Source organism: Leptidea sinapis, chromosome 20, assembly GCF_905404315.1.
Source record: "Leptidea sinapis chromosome 20, ilLepSina1.1, whole genome shotgun sequence".
NCBI classification, from domain to species: Eukaryota; Metazoa; Arthropoda; class Insecta; order Lepidoptera; family Pieridae; genus Leptidea; species Leptidea sinapis.
The window spans coordinates 12,152,862-12,177,877 of NC_066284.1; the positions used below are offsets into that span (position 1 = coordinate 12,152,862).

Consider the following 25,016-nt stretch of genomic DNA (forward strand, 5'->3'; position numbering starts at 1 on the left):
CAGTATATTTTTATAACTTTATATTTATAAATTAGCGATAAATTTTCTAAAATCTGTGATATACATAATGTTAATAATAATATACACACAATAATTTAATGTATACAGAAGAACAAGAACCCCTGACACTGCAGCTTTGCAGGGTTTTCCTGGATATTCTTCCATTGATGACAATGTGGCACCCTACGAATTTCAATGAATTGAAGATTCTATTGAGAATGTGAGTTGCACACAAAGGGGAGCCCTGAGTGACAATGATAAAGACGAAGAGGAGTCAACTCCGATCTTGTCAATCGTTCAGCCATTATCAACTGCTAGTGACTAAAGAAGCCTTAGTTAAATTACGTATTTAAAATAACCTACATATACGATATTAAAACATAATATTATGTAGTACGTTTTATTTCCCTATCCCGTTTATACGCTTTCTCGCTTAAGACGAGATGTTGGTTCGGTTCCTGTGAAATCGTCTTAAGCGGGTTTTACTGTTATTATAATACTTTGCTCAATCTGCCACTGAAAGCCTCATCAAAAATGATCATGCCGTTTCGAAGATTAGCCAAAAACAAACAGAAAGTTGCAATGTAACTGATATTCTTATAGCATCACAAACGACTCTTGAATATTATTCGTATATTTATGTATGATTTGCACATTCCTATTCAAATGACAGTTATAATAAATAATCAGTTCTGTAACTACCAGATCACATAACTAGAGTATCGTGTAACACAGCCTTATATTTAGTGTCAATTAAAATTGATTGACCGAGATTGATCTACTTTCAAAGTTAATATGTAATATTGTAACTATAAAACTAGCTATTATGAATGTACATATTAGATATATAAATTTATTTCAATTTATCTAGTGAATGATTTTAATGATTTGGACAATATTTTAACCTTCACTTCTAGGATTAATACACAAATAAAATTTGAAAAACAAAATTTTATGAACGATGCGGGATGCGAACCCACGACCTCCGGCGTTCCGCGCCGGTGCTCTAACTAACTGAGCTAACCGTTCAAGTACCGCCTCGTTATAAAATTCTGTGTATTTGTTCAACTCTCAGGTTGTGGCTTCATCTACATGATCCACTTTACAGGTGATAACCTGCTCAACCCCAACATTTGCATATTAGGAAATTGACCTGAGATGTCGCTCTTGTAAATCTAAACAATATGTTATGTTTTTAAAGTGATAACCTTCACTTCTAGGATTAATACACAAATAAAATTTGAAAAACAAAATGTTTTATGAACGAAATGTATTTTGTTTTTCAAATTTTATTTGTGTATTAATGATTTGGACCAAATTTTGTATTATGATGTTGATTTAGTTAGTTAATACTATCTGTAAATATATTTCTCGCAAAACGTGAGTTAAACAAAAAAAAATACATTCAAAATCATCTTGTAATTTATAAAGCCCATTTTTGCTTAAGCTCAGCTTTGTACTAAGTATATAAAATGTACTAATGTGTATTTATAGTGCTGTCTAAATGTTAGTATAAATACTACATATTTTATAACAAAGCTATCAAACAAATGATTTGAGTTTTCTTTAGTGTTAATTCCGCCAATATTTGTCTTTAAACAATTGGACACGTGTTTTGCCTCTACACGAGGCATCCTCAGGATGTGATGTCTCGGCAATATCTGGCACTCAAACTCAAATCATTTGTATAATTATGGATTTCTGCAAAGTAACGCCTACTTCAATAAAAAGCTATCAAAGGTGTTTTTGTTATTAAATATTTCCTACCAGTAAAACAAAATGTAACTTATGTTATAAAACATACTAAATTAACAAGGATGAAAGCAAGGTTTGCAGAATATAATATAATAATTATATTCTTTGAAAAGACTAGTTATTTTTATTAACTTGTTTTTTCAAAATATAGATATAAACTAATGTGGTAATTATAAAATGTACAATATGTCATACCAATGTATATCTTATACACATGTAAGAATATATGTTGTAGAACTACGGTAACTAAGATATATATATATTAAATATCGAACAATTTTGATTCAACTTTCAAATTCCTGTCAAATGTCAAATGCGTGACAGCAAAGAGGTTTAGGTACCAATGTAATGTAAGCGATGTTTGGCAATTTTTTTACACAAAAAATGTTTTACAGTTAACACAGTTTCAGTTAGAGCAGTCTCTATGTCACATATATACTTGAATCTGTATGGAGTGGCGCGAACCCAGAGCTTTTTCGCCATTCAAAAGTACCCAGTGCCTAAAGAGATTTTCACACAAAAATAAAAGCATTCAAATGATTTATTCACCTGTTAAAATATAATAAAATATCGAAATATTAGAAAGCTAAAGATGAATCATTATCACACATTCATAAACACACAAACACACGCAAGCTACGCACACAACTCGCTTGACCTTTGAAAATTGTGAAAGTGCAAGGTGTGTCCACAGAGTGCCGCTTAAGCGATAAATATGGGTAAGCGATTTATGGATGGTAATTATTTTACTTACATGGTTATCCAGGACATAATGTTGTGAATCATTTAAGTTTGACTTTTCGTGTTTGAAGTGAAAACATCCGTGTTAAGAGGCTGACAGTTGTGGATAATAAAGTCATGAAAGTATTTATTTTTTTAATAATATTATCGTTATATAATATAACATATGTATTTCTATAACATTTATGCGTTATCCACCAAAAAATATTTTACAACAATTACAGGGACTCTCAAAGTAAGCCCGTGACGTCCCTCGTGGTATTTGTCTTACGGTCATTCTTCAGAATGCTTTTATTTACAATGTTTATTGATTATTTTAATTTGGGCGCCATCTTGCTTTTCGAAACATTGATAGTTTTTTTTTAAATCTTTATTGCTATTTCTTATATTACTTAGGAAATCTATATTTCTACAACCCATAATATTATATTTATTTTTAATTGTAAACATATATATATTCCAGCATTAGCAAATAAATCGTAATCGCTTCCGCTTATGCAGTAACTGCAACCTTATTCAAACTTTACTTGTACCCAATTAATGCGGTTCTTAGCACACGTGGTAGTTAACCGCAAGACGTTAATTTCAAGAATCAATCAATATGTTATGATTAATTGTCAGATCGAAGATAAATATAAAATAGCTTCACAAAGTTTTCATATTAACACAAGTAACTTGAAGCATATTGACATATTCCGTTTAGGATTAAACATTAATGACTCAAAACAAAAACACTCGGTCACTAGAGCAGTGTCGATAAAAAGTAGCATCAATCGACATCCGCACATCACTAAGGCGTGCCCAGGTGACCCACATCACTACAGGTTTGCGAGATACTGTGGTCCTGATTGAATAAATGATTGATTTCTTCGCCTCAATACAACCAGTAGCACTGATTGACTGATTTTATGAATTAGCTTTAAAAAAAGTATATAAATATTATATTACTATAAAGTATAGAATAATTATAATAACTGACGCACTTTCATACATTATCTAAACCTTTATTAGAGATATGATATAATTTATCATAATACGCATATTGAATAACAAAATACGTTTTGGCATTTAAATTAAGTACCCCAAGCCCGCTCGTTGTAAAAATTGTCATATGTAATGAAATGTCAAAAGAAAAATATAGATTCTGGATCAATAATCACCAACATATCATATACCAAACCTTCTCCGAAACACTCTGCATGGAATACGTATTATTCCGATCGGTTTAGTAGTTTTCGCAGAATAACAGAAAGAAAAAACGCCTCTCCATTTATTTGAAGATTAAGATTTCTTTAATGTGTCTAAATACCAGGAAACAATAAGTTTCAGCTGTTATAACTGAACCAATCCGACCAGTTTAGTGACAGGACATTATTGCTATCACGATATAATTACCAATGAAGTTAATTTTCAGTATTATAGTGACCACGTTCAAGAAACTATATTTAAATTTGACATTTCACTGAGACCATAATTACTGTAAAAATAACGTCCATCGTTGAAGGCGAGAAAAAGATTAAAAGGCATTTTATTCATCAATCAATGTCCGAAATTTTCTACTCAACGAGCATAGAACCAAGTAGCTATAATATCCACGTCCCTAAAGTAAATTCATATTTATTTGGTGTACTGAAAATACCAGTTAATCATAAACGTCGTACAGTAGTTTCTGTAATTGGCTCATAAATACAACTACAGTATATCTAAACTTATTCAAATAAAATAGAGTGGCTTATACTTATTTAATGTTACATTTCACTTAAGTATTTTCCATGTTGTATAAAGAAATATATAAATTCCAAACAAGATTACTGTTGACAACCCTATACTCCTTGTTAATTAGCATTATGACGAAAGTCCGTTAAATGTTAAGTATAGACAATATTGATCGTAATAATAATTTGACATACTTTAATTTAGTGTTGCGATATGGAGAACAATTTCGAAATAGATTGTATCTGTAAGTTTATATATATATATAGACGAATATATACATAATATAATACAATTGTATGTATACCTAAAAATAAAAAGGGCTATTTATACAAGCTGTGCTTTGTTTATGCAAGCTAATTATAGAGACGATGAGATAGATCCTGTTACTAAAACTCTGCGTCATGTTTTAAATATTAAAGTTATTATATTTTTTTTATCTCTAATATATACTCGCAAAATAATTTTATTTATTTACGGTGTATGTGGATTGATGCACCTATTGTTCTCAATAACTCTTATGTTTTTACTTCCTAATTTACATTTACTTTTTTTAGACTTACTCGTGTAAGGCATTGAATATTTAACGTTTGAGTATTTTTGTTGCAGGACTTACATATATTATTATAGAAATTATTCGTAAATCTATGAAATTCAAATGTTGATTCAGAAGAGTGGCAATGAGTTTCTTGCCACTTCTTCACATTCAACAACTCAACCTTTTACTAAGTGGTGGTATATATAAAAAGAAAAGATAACTTGTCATATTTACAGGTGTTTCACATTTCCTTGACCAACATGTATAAAGTGATTTTGATATGATTAGATTTAATATTTGTATGCAAAAAATACTTTTTATTTGTATTCATAAATCTTTATTAAACTCTTTAGTTTGATACCGTTTTTCATACAAATATTTGACGACGATATTAGCACGAAAATATTTTTCAATCTGATGTACTAGCACTAGTTTTTTTTAGTTTTGACCTACAAGGATTGCTATTTTATAATATCTTATATATCTATATAATATGCATTAATAATCGTACACATAATAGCTTACATAAAAAAATAATTGCATGTCTAAGCTGTGACGTAATTAAATCACTGTAGATATATGAGCGAGATTCCTATCAACAGAAAGTTTATAGAGCTTGAAAAATAGTATTCAAAGCGTTATTAGTCAAATTTTACTTATACCACTTATGAGATAACTATTCATATTTGACGAACGTACAATAAATAAACATAAACTTTTATTTGCGTATTAATCCTAGAAGTGAGGGTTATCACTTTAAAAATATATCTAACGAATTGTTTAGATATGCAAGAGCGACATCTCAAGTCAATTTCCTAATATGCAAATAATATTGGGGTTGAGCAGGTTATCAACTTTAAAGTATATTCTGTAGATGAAGCAACAACCTGTGAGTTGAACAAAGCATACAAGATTTTATGACAATGCGTCACTAGAACGGTTAGCTCAGTGGGCAGAGCACTGGCACGGAACGCCAGAGGTCGTGGGTTCAAGTCCCGCATCGTTCATAAAATTTTGTTTTCAATTTTTTTTTGTGTATTAATCCTAGAAGTGAGGGTTATCACTTTAAAAATTTAAAAAATTGTTTAACTTTTATATCTAAGTGATATGAAGAATTGGTTGTCTAGTTAGGCGACATCGCAAATATCCGCCTTATTGCGAAAATGTGGCCGCAGCGTAAAAAGTTAAAACTATTTTGAATATAAAACTGTGTACTCTCCAAGCGGTAGATAGCCGAATGTGATAAGTCTCTTTCAATACATTTTCATTTTAATTACAAACGAGTTTAGACTTTAAATACCAAACTAGACGGACTACCAGACTTTCGATGGTATCGAAATAGGCTGTTATTATTTTATTGTATATTTATTATATTATATTACAATTTATTATTCTAGCAAATGGAGAGAGGTTTTTTTTCCTATACGGTTCGGTACGGTTCGGTTCATATTCAGTATAAGCAATACTGCGAAAACTACTGAACCGAACGGAATAATAATTATTGGTATAAGTATTATTCCGATCGGTTTTATTATATAATTTATAATGATTACTTATCCAAAGCCCTTTTTTTTACTTAGAAATACCTATATATTCTTAAAACAAATAATTCAATCAATGACATTTCATTCATATGGCAATTCATACAATGAGCGTGGGGTAGTTAATTTATACGCCAAAACAACGTTTACCGGCTTATAGACTAGTATATGTATAGATATAACATTTTGACAAGTAATCGAAATAGTTTGAAGTGTTTACATAAGGTTGTGGCGAGTTGAACACAGCCTTTGACATTTAGCAACATGACCGCTCACCGAACGTTACGCAAACAGTTTGGTACATTCAACCTTTTGAATTATGTCTTACACTACACCGATGCCTCAAAGATATTAAATTCAGCGACAAAAGATAATGTTACAAAATTCCGGATTCCGACTAAGAATATTGCGTCGTAATATATAGTGTGCAACTGGCTTAATTGTTTGTTTCTAGGATCAATATGTTATATTGCTTATAGTATATTTATTATTACATTTGCAATACGATGAAGCTATAGATGTTGATTAAAAAGAGGGACACTTCTTCTCATTATAGCTCAGCCTTTTCCGAAGTGGTGGTAAATGTAAAAAGAACAGAAAACTTTTAACATTCATAAGTGTTCCTTGACTTATATGAATTGATTAAGATTTGATTTGATTTGATTTAATATTAATATGCAATTATTATTTGTGATTTTTGTCCCTTGACAAACAAAACTAGACTTGCAAGTACGATTCGAACATGCACATAATGAGTTCCGTAGTAAGTATAAATAATTTTTTGTTTCATTTTCCTTTTAATAAGACATGGCTACTTCTGCCTATAAATTAGATTTCCAAATATATAGATCTCTAACTATATTAATAACTTGCAACAATGTTGTTTTTTTTTTTCAGAAAGCTTAAAACAAGATAAGGCAACGGCATTCACAAGGAAACATAATCTTATTGCCACTCTCATACAAATGCAATACTTATAATAGACTACCACGTAGGTAGTGCTTGCGAGCTTAAGGATTTGACCGTGTTAATAAATGTTGAAAGCGATGCCTGTTACGATATTAATAGTTAAGTTAAGTTACAATTATAACTACAGAAGTTATTATTAATTTTTTTTTATGGAAAAGGAGGACAAACGAGTGTGGTGTTACAAGGCATAAAAGGCATTTATTTTCTCAAAATTGATTCCTTTAGAATTCTTTTTGATGTCATTTCTTATACTACTAGATACTACTTCCGCTTCGGAAACAAATGGCGCTCTGAGAGAGAAAAAGCGGCGCAAGAAACTCCCAGCATTCTTTTTTTGCGCTATTTTCAATAAAAATATACAATATTGTACAGCCAAATAAATAATTTAAATAATAACTGCCACCCACATTCTCTTGCAAAACCAGAAGAATCACAGGAGCGTTGCCTGCTTTTAAGGAAGGTTAAATTTTCCATTTAAAGTCATATTTGTTCACCAAATTTACATGGATTGTAAGGCGCCTATAATTACCACGTCACAAAAAACAATGGTAAAACGATCCAAGATAAATAGTTAAGATTAAAAATTTATTTTTTAATTAATACTGTTGAATTAGGGTTACCATACAGTAATTTGCAAAAAGTCCTGACAAAACGCCTGACATATCGATAAAAGTCCGGACTGTTTAGTTGCTTTTGTTTGTCGTAAAGATAAAGGACTTAATAGATTTAAGTTTATATGTAGCTTTGTTACTACATTCCATCTAATTAAAAATAAAATCCGGACAAGTTATAGTGCCGGACAACGTCAAGACTAGAGTCTAAAGTCCGGACATGTCCGGATTAATTCGAACGGATGGTAAATCAAATCAAAAACTAAAGATTGTATCAAATTGTATCTTAAAATTGAAGTGTTAATCTTTCCGGCCAATTGGAGGTTCTATTTAAGCTAAAAGTTATGTATTTATTATACATTTTGGTTTTAGCTATTAAGCTTCCCAATGCTGACATTTTAACTTAAAAAGTAACAGTATAAATAAGTATAATCTACTGCTAAGTTACTCGAGCTTTCATTAAACAATACCTAATATTCTAACACCAGGTATGTTAGATTTACAACATATGACTTCAACAATAGCTAATATTATGCGAGCATCAGTCCCTGTCATTTTGAAGGCTTCATTACACAATTATCATTTTAAAATTAATGTCATTAGCTAATCATGAATCATTGTGAAATGAATTCAGTGAATCATTTATTACTTATCATTAATTTAACGTAAATGTTAAGTGATTCGTTGCGTAATTAGAATTAAAGGAAATTCCACGAAATAAGAATAAATAGTTCGACATAATATACAAATTTATCAAAAATAAACTTAAAAATACTCGCGCCTTAGTGACGTCAAATAAAGTCTATACCAAAATGGCAAATCTGTGTCATGGCAGCCAAGAAATTATACCGGATTTCGAATGTTCTGGAAACAAGTAAATTTTATCTTGCTTTCACCACAAATTTATATGATACATTCAAACAAGAATATTATTTAAAACTTAATTTATCAGAAACCTTGACTTTTAAAGGAAAAGTAAACGACCCAAGTTATATTGCGATTTATCATAAATATGTAAAATTCAATATAATATTTATGAGTTCGTTTTATAAGCGCTTTTATGCTTTAATCTTAATAATATGACTGAACACTAAAAGCTCCTAGAACAGGCGCGCGTTGATGTCGTTTGTATGCAGAGCTTTTCAACTATCGTTTGTTAACAAATGACTTCAAAATAGTTTTGCGCTTATTTCCAATATTGAGAATGCAAATTTATTTAATAAAAACACTAAAACATACTTAAAAATCAACTCTTCATATCGTTTGACTTAGAAGAAAATTTATAAAAGCTCTGCATACACATCACATTTTATTTTATACTTATGTTTTGTTTAGGTATTTTTAATTATTTTTTTTTTAATTTACCAACAACACTTTTATTTTGTGTCAATTTTTAAGTAGCTATCTTAAAGTTTTATGCGTAAAAATGTAAAAGCCTTACCTTGACATCTCGTTAAAGTTGCACAAAAAAGTACTAAAATAGCACCCCATTTAACACAGTTTCTCGACCCCATTGCACTTATTAACACCCTGGGCTGAAGCATTGCACTGTCACTTTCATGCTATTCAAAAATCACTGAACAAATCGACACTTGGCTTAGCACAGCGCCATCTCCCGGTCGTAGTAAGCAGTAATGGTAAGTGGCAGGTGGTAAGTAGGCGGTGGTAGACTGTGTACTGAGACGGGTCGCCGCGCACGCAGCGGCTGTGCCTCTCTCACCTTCTACGCAGGTGCTGTCAACATTTTACTTGATTTTTTTGCGTGTGACGAAGCAATACATATTTAGTACAACGAACTTACCAACAGAGACAATAACCATTAAATAAGAAGTATAAATATGGCATCATATTTTTATAATCTGGAAAAGTTTAAAAATCACCGATAAAATAAATGAAACCAAGCTCTGAGAAAAAGATAAATATTTTGACAAATACCGCCGCATTGAAAATAAAGTTGGAAAAATTTGCCTACTTTAGATAGATCACAGAATAAATGTTTTTCCTCGCTCAACTTATGTAACAAATAATGTTGATATATTGTGTTTTCAATAGAACCTCTTTCAATTTCATTTAGATTAGAGGCGTTTAATTTGTTACTTGATAAAAATATTTAAAAAGATTATACATATTCCATATTTTTGAGTTTCTCGTCAATTTATTCAAAAATGTCTTTTACAAAATATAGAGTGTTCCTCATAAATAAAAGTTCATCAAATAGAATTAATATCATTACCACTATTCGGAATAGTCTTATTATGCACATTTGTCTAGTTTAAAAAAATACATCAAAAAGGGTATTTTTTATTTACATCATACATTAAAATACTGTTATCTTAATTTAAGAAAATATATATTATTAAATTATGACATATTCTGTATTTTTACAACATTCTTAAAAAATATTTAAAAAATCTCTATATAACCGTTAAATTTTAACTGTAACATAAGAACACCTCATTGCAACTAAGATATATTTATAATATTACCCAATTTATTTCAACTGTATCTAAAATATCTCTACTGTTAAATATTTAATTTTATTTTATTCGAAAAACAAACAGTATTACCTGACATAAATAGGTTAAAAAAAGTATACATCTATTTACCATTGACAGTTTTCTCATATAAGCTCCAATATTTTTAAATAAAACTATAAAAATATTCTATATCTCCAAATGTTGTCAACATCTGATCAATCGAACCCACTTCACTTTCAAACTCGGTCGCTAACGCGGACACGACTCACTAACATACGGAACTGTTACTTGTACCTGCCTGATATAATGTAGAACGTAAACAATCAATTAATTTTATGATTTGGTAACTTTTAAGTTTCATTAAACTTTGATGAAATATTAAAACAACTTTACTCAAAAAAGTACTTCATTAATTTCAAAGTAAAGCTAAAAAATACTATATAGAAGCTAATAACCAGGAATACCTCTGAAGTATATTTTAATATTACCACTACTTGTTATTAAGACTTTTGTAATGAAATAAATTATTGTAATGCGAACTTACCGCTCGCACATAAACCTTAGAGGATTTGCGAGTATGCCTTTATTAATGTATATATTAAGATAATTTTGTTCATTGAATAAAAAAAAATATAAATTTGTAGTAAATAATATGAATATAATATATTTAATAACTCCCAATGAAACTCTACTGTACTCAACTCTTTCGTTTTTATTTATAAATATACATTTATTTTGGCCTTTAAAATGTTAATATCCTTTTGGCTGTCAGATCCTATTTATATGTATTAATTAAATCTTTTTAAGAGCTGTGGATTATGTATAAATAAATAAATTTTATTATCATACTCGTATAAGACACTGAGAATTAGAAATTTGAGTATTTTTGTTACATCACTTTACATATACCAAGTCTTGCCATAAATACTGAAAATAACATTTATTACTTTTACAGTGTGTTAGTTTCATCATCATAAAACAGCGATCATCAATAATTAAGATCGGGAGTAGACGACGGAAAGTCTTCAGCTCTGATGAAGTCCGAAACGTTCGTTTCTGAGACTACGTAGACCGAGCGTTATTACCCGGCACCGAGTCTTGCTGGAAGGACCATACTTGGTTACTGAACATGGAGTTGTTAAGGGGCTTCACTACCATCGCAAAAATGGTATCTTGATACACTTGTACCGATGCCGATGTTTTGATACCTTTTTCCCAAATTATGGTCCAGGCTTCATAGCTAATACCCCACCAAACCATCACTGAAGTTGGATAGTGCCCACGTTGCACTCTGTTGACTAATTAGAGCTTTGAGCATAACTACGGTCATTTTGTTTGTTAAAATGTTGCTCAATTGTAAAAATTATTTCATCCGTAAACAAAATTTTTCTGCGAGCTCCCTTTGCGTACCGCTTCAATAATTGTTCCGATTTTACCATTCTATTCTTTTTTAAATTACCAGTTAATAAATGACCGGTAGGTACCTCTCTTATAGGCTGAAAGTCGTAAATCATCTTTTAAAATACTTGACATGGTTCTAGATGCTATCTTCATCTCCCGAGATAAAATCTTTTGCTTTCGGACAGGTTTTCTTCGAATTTTTTCCCTTACTGCTTTGACCACCTTTTTCGTACGAACACTATGTGGAGGGCCAGGCCTTCTGTCACAAACAGATGAGGTCTCATTGTACCTATTAATAGACAGGTACACAAACATTTTACTAATACCAAGCGTATGGAGATTTTAAAAAATTGCATTTGGCTCCATACCTATTTTGTGTAATGCAATCACAGCGATTTAGTTCTCTTTAATATCACCCCACTCCATTTTAATATCGCAATAAAATATTGATTTAATAGTGACAATCAGTTACTTGCTACTTATTCTCATTAAAGCTCAATCTTTTCAGAAGTGGTGATAACTAATTAATGAAATTGATTTGAGCTGTCATTTTCGTTGTCATTTATAACCCACGTTGGGGTAAAGTCAGCTCGCATCGACTAAGGCAGCTTGAAAGCAATTTTTTTTCAAATTAAAGTATATGTCTCAGGCATATGATAAGAGCAGTGATTTGGTCAAATCTCGGAGGATGTTAAAATAACAACACGGTTTTATCATTTCTCGAAACAAATCTAGTGATTTGACGAAATGCCAGAGTTCGTTCCGTGAAGTGACAAAAAGTCTTTTCTTTGGTATTTAAAAGGTGTATTTGGTAAGACTAAGACTTGAGATGAGAGGGAAAGGGGGAGCAAGGGAGATGTCCTCTGTCCCCTGGCTCACTCCCCACTCCCATGAAAAGGTAACGCACCAGTCTCTTGAAAATCAAATTGATGTAACCTAACCTAATACAGATAAAAGTTTATCTAAAGGCCAAGTAGAAGCCCCGGTTCGGGGCCCATATTATTAAAAAAAACCACGAGAGGTTCTACCTCTTCCACCTAACCTGTCCGGGTCGGCGTATAACTCAAGTATGAAGATCGCTTCGCTCGCTTTTACATTCTAAATTCTTCTAGTCGCGTCACTCATTGTCATTTCACGGAACCAACCCTGGCATTTGATCAAATCACTAGATTTGTTTAGAGAAATGTTATCATTTCCCTGTGACATACACTGTTATAATTATTATGAGATTTAAATAGAATAATATATAACGCCTCATTGGTCCGTATAAGCAGCCACTCCTATATCCTTAATCCGGAACACGTCAGTATAAGTGCGGCGTTATTTCAGGGCAGGAAAGGTGTGGAGGCAGTACTGCCGCCGGACAAATATATTTCGTTTTTAATTATATTAATATACAGGGTGTGGCGTAATAACTATTGGTATATAAATATAATAAAGTCAACACAAGTCAAAACAGCCAATTTTTTAATAATTAATAAATTAATTTTTTAGTTAACTTCATAAAAATTATGAAGCGAATCATAATTTTTGGGTTATTTTCCGTTGACCCAGAACTATGAGATTGGGCAAATAATACCGTCTTATACTACTACTACCTTAGGAAAAATCCGAAAACTGTTCCTTTGTAATGATTTTTTATTAAAGTTTTTTTTTTAAATCTCATGGAACCCTCGGTGGGCGACTCCAACTTGCACTTGTGCGGTTTTTTTTGATTATAATTAATTTAGATTAATGCCTAGATATATAATAATAGACTAATTTTCGAAAAAAAAATTGAAGTAGAACTTTGCGGAAATCCATAATGATCCAAATGTTTTGAGATTTCTTGAATGTTAATTCCGCCATTATTCGTTTTCAAACAATTCGACAGGTGTTTCGCCTCTACACGAGGCATCCTCAGGAGATGTTGACTTGCCAAACTCTGGCACGAGACTCACCAATATTGGCGGAATTAACAATCAGGAAAACTCAAAACATTAGGAGATTAATTTTTAAAAAGTGCAATTATTTGTAAGAAATTCAAATATTTGAAATGATTGTTTGCTTGTTGTTACAAACTGTATTACGTCACTATTGTACAAACGATGCGCTCTTAAATGGGATGCGTTATTAAAACATTATTTTTTAAATATTTTGGATAACTTGATAAAAGTATCTAATTATAAAAAAATTGGGCATATTCCCTATTGTAGAGTTTCTTTTCAAATAATATGTGTAAAATATAGTCTAGAGTGAGTACCTTAGTATTTTTTTAATATCAATCCGAAAATACGGGAATAGTTTCCATAGGGCAATACATTCATACATGAAGATTTACTACCATTTTAGTATTCCAACTGAAGGAGTAGCATCCGTAGTCATGAAATAAATTAAAAAAAAAACTAAGATTTTCTCCAGTGTTATTCAATAAGAATCCAGTCTAAAACCCATTAAATAGAAGATACAGTTTTAAGAAAAAATTTCAAGACTACACGAGGTAGAGTATTACGAATACGTGGAAAGAGATTTTTTTATTTTACTTTAAAAAGTACAGTAACAGACCAGTTATACTAATAATTAAAGATATACACACATAAATTTGAGTTAAGTTAGAATAAAGTTAAATATATATATATAATAAAGTTAAAGAGAGGAAGTGGCAAGAAACTCATTGCCACTCTTTTAATCAACATTTACAGCTTCGTTCTTTTTCAAATAATTTCAATTACAATAAATGTTAAGTTATCCAACAAAAATACTCAATGCCTTACACGAGTAAGTCAAAAAACCTAAATGTAAATTAATACATAAAAACGAGTTATTGGGTACAGTAGATACATCAAAACACACCATGAATAAATAAAGGTATTTTTCAAGAATTATATCCACTTGACGCCCTTGCTCTTTTGTTGTAACGACAACGTAAAATTGATGAAGGTATTTTGCCTTGCATTAAAATAATTTCAATAAAAACCGGTGAGACCAAAAAAAATGTCAGAAGCAGCTTATTGTTCCGCGTGTGTACGTCATATGCGCTCTGATATTTTGATGTCAATACGTCTTCATATTTGCTTCAATAGTGCTCTGCAATCCAGAACTGTTGATAACAAGTATTGGAATAATATTTCACCACCATTACGGAGCCAGTCTATTTTACATAGCGTTAAAACTAAATTAAAGAAATTTACTTTTAATTGCCAGAAAACAAGGAACTGTTGATCAAAGTTTGCTCCTGAAGAATCTTTAATTCGTTCCGATAGTAATCAGCATTTTGTGTATGTGTGATTTTGTGACAAACACTCTAACGCATAATTTGTCTTGTTTATGTTTGTTCTGTATTATAATGTAATAAACATTGTGTATGTTGCAATTAAATATATTTCTATTTCTATAAATAATTGGTATAAAACTTCATTTGTATCTCAAGACGTCGCCAAATCCCGATCTTAATCCGCTACATTATGATTTATGGTCAGTTTTGTAGAGTACAGCTTGCTCTAAAGGCCATGATAATTTGGAGTTCTCAAAACAATCCAAACAGTACGGATTGGCAGTTAAGAATTTTCCCATGGAGAGAGTGCGTATTTCTATTGATAACTGGCCTCAACGTTTAAAGGACTGTATTGCAACCAATGGAGACCACTTCAAATAAGCTTTTGATTTTTTAAATTGTTTTATATTTATGTATTAAACTAACACACTGTAAAAGTAATAAATGTTATTTGTAATAGAATTTTTTTTTCTTTGTTGCAGTATATATGGCAAGACTAAGAACCTAGATATCTATCATGCACTTCTAAGGTTGCAATACGAATTCCTTCATAAAATTTATTAAATTTTTATTGTATTATTATATTTTAGTCAAAATAAAAAGCATGGGTGTCATTTGATGGTATGATATGGATGTATGTATGATATGTGAATGCTCATGCTATTTGTTATATTGAAGTCATGGTGGAAAAAAAATATTTGAATAAATGGTCTTAAATTATGCGCTTTTGAATTGTGACAAATATTTCGTTTATATTTCTCAATCTACCATATTTTTGGAAAAATTTGTAGTTCGGCAAAATACCACCCACTTCGACGGTAAGTGACACCTTCTACGGCCCTCAGGGCTTTTGCACAGGAGCACGAACGCATCTATGTACTTGTGTACACTTTTACCAATAATTAATTTTATTGTGGAAAATGAGATTATGAGACGTGCATTTTGGATTTTCTAAACTATTTTATACTTGTACTATTGATAATAGGTATTATATTAGAAACATAAACGTAACTATAGTTTCGTTAATATAATATAAAGATAAACATAAAAAATATCATGTTTGTCCATTTATCTTACTAACATACACACTAAAACAAAAATGTAGAATGAAAGGAATCAAAAAACAATAAAAAATTTCTATATATATATATATAATGAAAATGGTCTTGGTTTGAGGCTCAATCACGCCTAAACCACTGATCGTATCGACATGAGACTACCACCATTTGATGCTAAATTTATCCTAGATGGTTTATGGCTATTTTATTTTACGAATTTCAACATTCCTACCTTTTAAAATTCGCACAGCGAAGGGGGCGGGAACTGCTAGTATTATATTTTGAAAAAATTGTCCAAATAATTGTGTTCGATCAATTCACATAATATACCTCGATATATATAATATGTGTATTAGTATGCTTAGTTCGAGTGGAAAAAGTGAGCGCTACCAGAAGCCCACTTGGTGATGAGCGGGAGGCGGAAGCACCGCCTCCCGCAGGACAGGCTGTCATCCACACAGAATCTCCACTGGCTACTGTGGAGCCAGAGATCCCAACCAACAACTTAGTAATGTGATTCCATCCCTGACGGATTCAGATTTCAGCCTTATCCCTAGAAAAAAGACCCGGAGCACAGTGTTACCAACAAAATATATGCATTGTTCCAACTGGGAAAGCCCGTTTCAACCCCCCGTGATCGGGACATTTTCATGCCCCGCGGTAGCATTTCAATTCGTGTAGTACAGGAAAATTACTCGACAACGAATAATAACTGACAATACGAGTCAAGTGTAGGTCATGGAAATGACACTTATGAATGGATTTTTTTTATTTTCTTTTTATATTTACCGCCACTTCGGAAAGGGCTGAACTTTAATGAGAAGAAGTAGGAAAAAACTCATTGCCACTCTTTTAAATCAACATTTACAGCTTCAAATTTTTACAAATCATTTCAGTTACAGATAATGTAAAGTGCTGCAACAAAAATACTCAAACGTCAAATACTCAATGCCTTATACGAGTAAGTGGAAAAAGAAGAAAAATGTGAACTAATACGCAAAAATTAACAGTTATTGAGTATAGAGCAGTTATTGAGTTAGAGTGACAATATGATTTGACTAACGCATCACATTCTGACTAATGGCGTAGCGTACCGCGATATGATCTCACATACCAAAGGAAGTAAGGAAGTATCATCTGCAAAAAATACTATCTCATGCTTATTTTGTACAAAGTATGGTAAATCATTTATATATACAAGGAATAGGAATGGCCCAAGAATCGAACCCTGTGGAACGCCCATGGTAACGGGAGATTCAGCTGACCTCTTACTGTTTACTTCAACCATCTGAACCCTGTTGCATAAATAAGACTTCAGAAGGCTAAGCGCTTCTCCCTTGATACAATAATGATGTAGTTTTCTCGTTAAGATTTCATGATGAACACAGTCAAGTGCCTTGGATAAATCACAGAAGATACCAACAGCATCCTGACAAGTATCCCAGGCATAAAAAAATTGCTGAATAAGCTCTGTTGTTGAGCGACCCCTTGAAAAACCGAATTGTTTAGTGCTCATTAAATTGTTACCATAAAAATGGTTAAGCAATTGTTGTAAAATAAGCTTTTCAAATATTTAACTGAGTGTCGGTACAATAGATATTGGTCTAAAATTTGTGGGTTCAGAAGAACTGACCGCTTTACCAATTACTCTGAAACTGAAAGATGTTCTCATTTGTCTATAATTAAAAGTGAAAATGTACACTCCAGTAACCACACCCTTCAAATTGACACAAATGGGTGCGGCGGAAATATTTAACCGGATAAACACTTCATATAGGTATTTATACTGCTAATTAATTTAATTAACAATATTGAGTTTATATTATACAATTTATTCTTGACTTCAAATTGTTTATTTTTCCTCTACTACCGCTTTTAAATATTATTGTAATTGTTTTATTATTATTAAGGTATGAATTTAATCGTGTTTTTACTATAAAATTATTGTTTCACACACAATTTTAGAAATGAAATCCCTGAAGTGAGGGATATCATTTTAACAAATTATTTATTCATATTTTCTATCTTCACTAGTTCATCTATCGACTCCTGTAAGCCATATTTGGCCGCTATTAAACGTTTCAAATTATAATTTATTTAAGTAAAACAATGACACTATGAATGTCAAAGTTTTATAAATATGTTCACCATTTTACCACCTCTTCTCAAAGGATAAGCTTTAATGCGCATATGTGGCCTGAAAGTCATCCATTTTTTTAAATCAATATTCGCGAATATGTCGGTCTCAGTGAGTCATTCATCTTTGTGCCGTTTGGAGTCGAGACACTTGACGCGTGGGGCCCAGAGACGCGGAGAATGTACTATCTTCGGGCTACTGGAAATCCTAGCGCTGGCAGCTAATTCGGTCAACGGATAAGCCTGGCTATCCATCGCGGAAATGGTACCAGTATACTTGGTACGCTTCCTCGTAATCATAGTTTTCATTTAATGTTATCATAATATTGTAAATATAATTATAAGATTTCTTTTGTTTGAATAAATATAAGTATTAATATTTACAGTTTATTTATTAAGAAAAATATGGTGATGCATGCAAACAATACTAAACATTTGGAGTTGGAAAAGATAAAGCTAAAAAATCATATATTCTTCAAAAAATACTTAGTACAGTAGATACATGATACATACATACTATAAATCCATTGATGTCATTATCAACCTCATTAGGTTTATGTATAAAACGTCATTGCTGTAAATAAATAAACGTATTATTTCATGTCAAATATTTTTAAAATTTTACATAACATTTTAAAGGATTAACTCAGAGTTCTCGATGACAGATGGTCCGGCCACCACAAGTAGCGCCTGTCCACGAGAATGACGCATGGACCAGCCATAGTTTCTTTCAACCATATCATATTTATAGCTCATCTTTTAAATCATTTTTTAATAAAATTGCTTAGGCTACTTCACAATTTAAGGTTTTCTGTTCAGAACCACGCATCATTATCGTCTTTGTAATTTATATTATAGTAAGCTATCTTTGTCAAAGAAGTTTTAATATATTTCTTAAATTTGTGCTCAGTGAGTCCTAGAGTCCTGATGCATCCTCTTCAGAAGTCCTGCAGATAAAGCACAGGTTGAGTCTGACTCTTATTCAATCAAAAAAACATAAGCCTCACAGGTTAGTAATTCCAAAAGACTCCTTGTCCTGAGGACCTTTGTATAGCGAAGAATAGTGGCGAGACGCATAAGCCATTCACCTGATAGTGATACGCCCTGCTCTAATGATTGCACTGATTACAGCGCAGTGCCGCTCAGAATTGACTGGATTCAAAAATAAGTAACATAACACAGTTAGGTATATTACAATAGTCCGGTAAATCCAGGTCAAACAATGAGGGTGCATACAATCGCAACAAGCTGAAAATTTGTAAAATTGTTCAAAACATAAATAAAAATTTTAAGTTCCCCACGGTAAGTTTTATTATAAAAGTACCCCGTACGAAAATTGTAGATCGTAAAATAAAATTATCTATAAAAATGTATCAATACTTTTTTCCCACCGTCTGAGATACAAATAACGTTTCAAAAAGTTGTTATCGTCATAATAATATGCAGACGTTTCAACGCTACCTACCTATGAGCTAGTGTACTTAGCTTGATTTTTATCGTTACTTATATCTCAACTTTAATGAAATCTAGCTAGTTTAGAGCTCTGTAATTAATGAGGATCGAATTTTGAAAATTATCTTTGTTTTTCCCAAAATGTTACAGTTCTCTTATCTAGGATTATAATTCGAAATAAAATTTTGATTATGTTTATTTTTGTTGAGCGTAGGTAGGTACTTGGTATTCGTAAATTTACGTAACATTTCTAACCCTTTACTTGGCCGAGAAAAAAATCTTTGAATATCAAAATAATTTTCATATGGCGTAATATTTATAACCCCTAATGCCTAGAAATATGCAGAAAAAAATCCGATGAGAGTAGTTTTTAAAAATCACATGTGTCCTGTACGATACAGTGCCAAGAGTCCTTGATTATATGTTAAGATATCAATGTATCTCTAAAGATACATAGCCAAGCTACCTATGACCTTATTGTATAATAATTTGGTGAGAAAAATAAGAAAAATGATCACATTTTTAATCAAAAATCAGAACTTTTTGTTAAAAAGCAAAAAAAATAACATTTAATATCATTTCTGTTGACAAAACAATTTCTGACGTCCAGTAGGTATGGTCTCATACCGCACTTCATGCACAAGACCTTGGTCTGCCCTTTCATGCCAGGTTTGCATCGACCCTTGGTCCCAAATATACATCAAATTTGACGTAGTAGTTGGCTTTGCAGTACGAGGTTTTTTGATGGTTTTCTTTGGTGTTGGTGGCATAAAATCAGATTTGTTTCATAGTTGTTGTCTCCCAGAATTCAGTACCTTGTATTAAACATGATAATATATAAAATCCAGCCGTTATTTACGCACTTATCCAAGATCTGTGAAAATATTGGCAAGTATTCTTTAAGTACGACTTTTCAATGCAGTTCTGAGAGGGCAAGCAACAAGTTCGTAAGATCTACACCTCCCATGTGCGCGTTGCCGTGCCTGATGATTTCAGGACAGATGTTTATCCAATAGAAATTTAAATGCTTCCTTTTTATAGGCGCTGGTCTTCAAATCTGGTCAGCAAATCTTGGCTGTTTAGAACGCGTATTCTTTATGTTGGATGATGATCGTGAAGCTACCACTGTAGGTGGCGATGGCTCAGGTGTAACAGGTACTATTCAGTTAATCTCAGGTCTTTTGGTGACGGAGGAATGGATGAAAAAGAGAATCTTGAGCTGAAGAGTTCAGGGAAATGGTTCCAATAAGTGGTTGTGCTGGTACTGAAGGGCCGGAATGAAATACCGTTTGCACTTTTGCAAGGTCACATTCACCATCAGAAAGTAAGTGAAGATTTTGAAGCGAAGGATTCGGTGAAGATCCTATACTGAAGTGCTTTTGAAAAATAATATTGCCAAATTCACAGTCAGACTCCGAATTTTCATAATTTGATGATTAATTGGGTTCTGTGACCAAAGCAAGTATTTTTCTGCCCATTGAAAGAACATGAAACTTATTTACTTAAAAAAACAGAACATAAGCAAAGCTTTTGTTAGCATAATGAATCGGTTATGGACTTGGCAGTGTGTACTAAGAGATACATCCCAAATAAACACAAAACTGTTGGACACTAGGTAATGTGCACGACGAGATACCCCCATTTAAAGTGTGAATAAAACCACCAACCAGATGATTATTTATACTGCATTATTTAATTCATTAGAAAAACAATTATATTCTATAAATTCACAAAAACATGCATATAATAACCATAAATTTATTATTTTAAAAAACTTAAGTTACGTTCGAAAAGCATAAAAACATTTAAATATTTTCATAGATATTAATTGCCAAGAATAGGGTTAAGCAATTATCATGTTTATTTTATTCGGTACAAAACAGATAATTAAGAATCTATTAAGATATTATTTACTATATTATATATAGTATGGAACATTTATCATTTGTATTACAACATCCGCTGTATAAAGTGAAATAAGTGATTTGATAATACCAGTGCCCTCTATATTTATTGTACATCATTATTTAGAAAGATGCTCTAGTTGCCAACGAACGTAATACTAATACACACCGATAGATGGCAATAAAACGCAATGACACCCAAACCAGCGCATCTTTAGAAAATTACCGAAAAATTTTATGAAAATATAAATTTATAACTATGTGGGTTAAATTTAAAAACACAAAACATACTTATTTAAAAACTGATAATAATTTTTTTGTATGCCGATTTATTGGCAAATTGTGCTGTGCAGCTATAAATTTTAAGAACTATGTAACCACGATTCATGCAAATAAATAAATTTCATTTCATTTCATTAAAATAAGATAAATGTACAATAAATCACAATATTATAAAAAGGCAGAAGTTAATATTGTAATTTTAAAAATATTATTAGTTAAATGTGCTAAACAGCGTCATCTATGTCATGTCATGAATAAGCGAAGCTTCTCTAGGCTACCGAAGCTGTAATATGTACAAAATTTACTAGGTGGCGCTAGTAACTGTTTGGGATTGCCAATTTGCACTGCAGCTGGACACAGCTACGAAATTACGAATAATAAATATGTCTTGATATTATCTGTCTTGTCTACTCAGTCATCAAAGATTGTAGTGAGATATCACCTATATTAAGTTAAAAATTTATGAATATATTACCTGCAAACTTTAGACTTAAAACAAGGTAACCATCAATTTTAGTGAAAAATATAGCGAATTTTTTGGTAGGAAGCTTAAACCTCAACACGGAGGTAACCGTATCTCCAGGGGAGAGACTAAAAATGTTCAATCACTTAGAGGGTAAACGGGATCATATAATGCAGAGCCTCAAAAACGGCCGCCTATGGGCATCTATAATTAATATTTTACAATGAGCTAAGCCTAACCGGCTTTTCGCTCAAAGAATACTCTTGAAGGAACATTTATATGAGGATATCGTATCGATTTGTGAACAGTACACCCAGCATATGGGCAAGACGTTGTTGCGGTTGTGAAATGCCAGACATCCACAAGTTTTGTTTACGTAATATTCGGTGATGAAAACCAACTAAATACTAGTTATTAGCCTGAACAATTCTTCTGAAAACTCCCCACGACTTCACATCTCTTCGCTACACCAAAGAATCAAGCCAATCTGAGATGACTTTATCGTCGATTTCAAGCCGCCCTTTGCTGTACTTTTTTTGAGGACAAGCGAGCTTACGGGTCACCTGGTATAAAGTGATAATTCTCACATTCTCTTGCAACACTAGAGGGATCACAGAAGCGTTGCCGGCGTTTAAGGTGCGCGATTTTTGTCGTATCATCCCGGAAACACCGCACGAGGAAGCTCATTCCACTTCCATTCTATGTATGGGATCATTTGGAAGGAACTGGTACTAAGGAGCCCCGCCAACATCTGAGAATAGTATGTACACAGTACACTATATGCGGCTGACTTTGTGCCCTAAACAGTTGTATATTTTACTAAATAATTCGGCCTGTAATGCAGTTACAGGCCGAATGATTTACAGGAGGCTTGAAATTAAGTACTGTATAAAATTACAGATAACACCAAGCTTTTAAGAGGCCGTTCAATTTCCCTTCCCTTTCTTATCCTTACAGGAAGTATAATAGCTTCCTAATTCCTATACCAAACTTACATTAACTATGTGAATTACTGGAGGGCGGCTTGTTACCAGAGTATAATTATAGCGCTATAGATAACCATGTTTTAACATTAAACTTAAGATCACTTAAACATTAAATAATATGAAAGACAAAAGAAATTTACTCAATCAATAAGTTGACATAGCTTAATAACATGTTCATGATTGATGATTCCTCCTAAACGGGCAAACTTGTAATTCTGTACATGTATAATCTTTTTATTTGCAGGAATAGGTCTGATAGCTATTTCTACGTCTTCTACATGTGCGGGGCAGAGGGCTTCCTTCAGCGTATCTCAGGCCTGATGAGTCTTGGACTTTGACTCAGGAGACATTGAACGTAGTGGAAGGAGACATAGTATAAAGTCCGTGAAGAGCGTACTAGATGCTGGGATCGATCATATACAGAGTGTTGTTTTTTGGTTGTTTTAAAGTGCAAATTAAATGTCATAATATTTAAACATGGAACAATTATTGAATATTATACCTAAGCATCTACTGTGATTCAGGTATCTTGCTAGAACCTGCATTTAGAATGTAGAAAATATTTTATTGAATTCGACTAACTTTTACAGCTCAGAATGTTTTCTTCCGATACAAAGAAATCATGCTTTAGATGAGATGGAGTCGACATGTTTTAAAAAAATTAATTAAATGATTCATTAATACTTATGCACAACCCCCTCACTCACTCCATAGGTATGCCTTCTGGACTAGAATTTCCCCATATCAAAGAATATATAAAAGTACAAGTACCATACTGTCCAATTAAGAAAAAACATACTATTATTGAAAACCTAACATGATTTAATGGGAGTTCAGCATATATATACAGGATGTCCCAAAGTTATGGGACATGAAGAGAAAGTACCTTAAATATCATAAAAGAATACTGTATGTTATTTTTAAAATTTAGTACTTCTGCATTCAAAGATTTTCTAAAAATTACTTGCCTCGTCTGGGAATCGAACCGACTTAAATGTAAAAAAAAACACCCCTACTCTTATGATGCCAATCGAAAGAATGGCCAAAAACTAATAACTCTTCTTAAGTAACATAGTATTTTAAAAGAAAGCAATAACGTAAAATTAATGTTTTCCTACTTGGATAGGTACGAATGGACCGATTAGATGGCCGGCCAGATCCCCGGACCTTACACCATTAGATTTTTTCTTTTGGGGAGACGTGAAAGATATGCTATACAAAAAGCGATACGAGAACGTGGGCGAGTTACAAACAGAATTGTGCCATATCATATCGAGTATTCACCATATATATACTATACTGTATATACGTCCCTTATAGACTCAGGTCTATCAGCATGCTCCTGTGATGACTCCAGTGTTGTAAAAGATGCTTGTTGTGGCGTCGTGGTCGTTCCATTCCCTAAATTATGCCGATAGAAGCCAGGGCTGGTGCGTTCGTCACTCCCGTGCACGGGCACTGCTTGGGATCAATGTTCATTTCTGTGATCACGACCTCTGCTTGGTAATAAAAAGATTAAAGAAGAAATACATAAAATAATCGTGCGTTCGTGCTGTTTGACAATCGTGAACTCTCTAAAAATTTCATAAAATTAGTTAAGTTATCAGGATGGAAACCACTAATGCTGTAGGTACAATAAATGACAGGCTACCATGTACATGAAAAAAAAAACCTCTGTTGCAAAAGTGCAGACACCTGAAATCGACATTTGGTTTTATATAGAGGTACCTAGGTAT

At 32.2% G+C, this 25,016-nt stretch overlaps 1 protein-coding gene across 2 annotated transcripts in view; it reads right to left on the minus strand.

Moving 5' to 3' along the window:
- The window catches only part of LOC126970075 (uncharacterized), a 106,191-nt gene extending 96,663 nt beyond the window's left edge, over positions 1-9,528 (minus strand). For both annotated transcript variants that reach the window (XM_050815744.1, XM_050815746.1), the window contains exon 1: positions 9,310-9,528. In XM_050815744.1, coding sequence (XP_050671701.1) covers positions 9,310-9,412 — 103 coding nt within the window. In that variant the 5' untranslated portion in view covers positions 9,413-9,528. The remainder of the gene's footprint in view (positions 1-9,309) is intronic.
- Between the last annotated feature and the right edge of the window lie 15,488 nt (positions 9,529-25,016).